This window comes from Antrostomus carolinensis, unplaced genomic scaffold, assembly GCF_000700745.2.
Source record: "Antrostomus carolinensis isolate BGI_N321 unplaced genomic scaffold, ASM70074v2 Scaffold33512, whole genome shotgun sequence".
Taxonomy (NCBI): Eukaryota; Metazoa; Chordata; class Aves; order Caprimulgiformes; family Caprimulgidae; genus Antrostomus; species Antrostomus carolinensis.
In genome coordinates this window covers 1-1,773 of record NW_010298140.1, presented here as the reverse complement: position 1 = coordinate 1,773, position 1,773 = coordinate 1, and the positions used below count along the sequence as shown (strand labels likewise).

Sequence of the window (1,773 nt, the reverse complement as noted above, 5' to 3'; positions counted from 1 at the left end):
CACCACCACCCCCACCACCACCTCACCCGGTCCTGGCGAAGTTGCCCCAGTAGCGCATGATCCTGCGGCTGAGCTGCTCCTCCTCGGCCGTGTAGTTGAGTTGAGGGTTGAGTGGTTGCCCAAAGACAAACTCAATCTCATAGCCGTGAGGAACCCCCATCCATGGTGGCCACAGCAGATTAGAAGCTCGATGATCAAAGAGATAAGCAAAGACCTTCCCACCTCTTTCCACCCAACGTTGAGCGAAGAACATGAGTGGACAAACCACGTTGTGGTCACCAACGATGTCATCTAAAGCTTCTCGGTTCTTCACCGGGTTATCTTGGTCCAACCAATCGGTGTATTGAAGGACAACAGCTTCTGCCACCAACTCGTTGGCTTGAGGAACCCCAAGTTTGACCCCACCTAAAAATTCTTCTCGACTGATCAAACTTTCATTGTCTTTTCCAAACCCTGGGACACCATAAACCAAGAAGTAGGTCCCTTCATCTTGGACAGCACCTAGAAGAACTTCAGTCTCTTCTGGTTTGCCACCAGTTCCTAGAAGAACTTCAGGTGTGTCCATCAAAAAATCTCCATCGATGACGGGGACGAAAGCGAAGCGGAAAATACCTTGTTGAGGGATCACAGAAGCTTCTTGGTCCACCAAGTCTGATGGACTCTTGGAACGAAGACAACTCAAGAGTTGAGAGATGTTCTTCATGGTTCCACCACCACCATGATGACCACCAACACCACCATGATGACCACCAACGTCATGATAACCACCACCAACGTCGTGATAACCACCACCAACGTCATGATGATGACCATCATCACCACCACCACCACACCCAACCAGTTGAGCCAAGGTGGTCGCTCGCCGCCGTCCTTCAGCAGCTCCAACGGTGGCCCATGGACCATTAGGTGACCCACTTTGTAGGACAGCTCTTCTAAAGAGACCACGACTAGAAGAAGACAATAGATGGAACCCAACTGAGGCAGCTCCAGCGCTTTCACCGAAGAGAGTCACCAACTGAGGGTCACCACCAAAAGATCTGATGTTCTCCTGGATCCACCTCAAAGCCAAACGTTGATCCATCAACCCAACGTTGCCAGGAGCTTCTGGATGACCAGGAAAAGCCAAGAAACCCAAAGCTCCTACACGATAATTCATGGAGACCACCACCAGACCTTCAACGGCGGCCAAGTAACGACCATCGTAGACATCTAAAGAGGCAGCGCCGCTGTAGAAGCCACCACCATAAATCCAAACCAAAACTGGGACAACTGGAGATGATGATGATGATGATGATGATGATGATGATGATGATGATGATGATGATGATGATGATGGAGATGATGATGGTGTCCAGATGTTGAGATAAAGACAATCTTCACTCATCTCTCGGTTGGGGTTCCACATCTCCGAGCCACCAAAACCAGGGAACATGGTGTCCACAGCTTGGTAACAAACATGGCGGTGAGAAGATGCATCTAGAACATCTCGCCATGGTTGGATGGGTTGAGGTGGTTGGAAACGAAGATGTCCCACCGGTGGTTGAGCGTAAGGGATACCTAAAAATGCTGTCACTTGAGTGATGTCATCATGGGAGGTCACCTGGAGATGGTGGCCACGGACTGGGCCGGTGGTGGTGGTGATGATGGTGGTGGTGGTGGTGGAGTGGTCAATGGAGGTGACAGGGTGTGGTGGGAGGAGGAGGAAGAGGAGGAAGGAGAAGAGGAGGGGGGGAGATGGTCTTGGTGACATCAGAGATGGTCTTGGTGACCCCA

The 1,773-nt window shown here is 51.0% G+C and overlaps 1 protein-coding gene across 1 annotated transcript; it reads right to left on the bottom strand.

Annotated features, from left to right (window-relative positions):
- Positions 1–22: 22 nt before the first annotated feature.
- Positions 23–1,750, bottom strand: ACHE (acetylcholinesterase (Yt blood group)). Its single transcript, XM_029083584.1, has 2 exons — positions 808–1,750; positions 23–684 (listed from the first exon to the last, which is right to left on the bottom strand). Exons 1-2 carry the CDS (start codon positions 1,748–1,750, stop codon positions 23–25), a joined length of 1,605 nt encoding a protein of 534 aa, XP_028939417.1.
- Between the last annotated feature and the right edge of the window lie 23 nt (positions 1,751–1,773).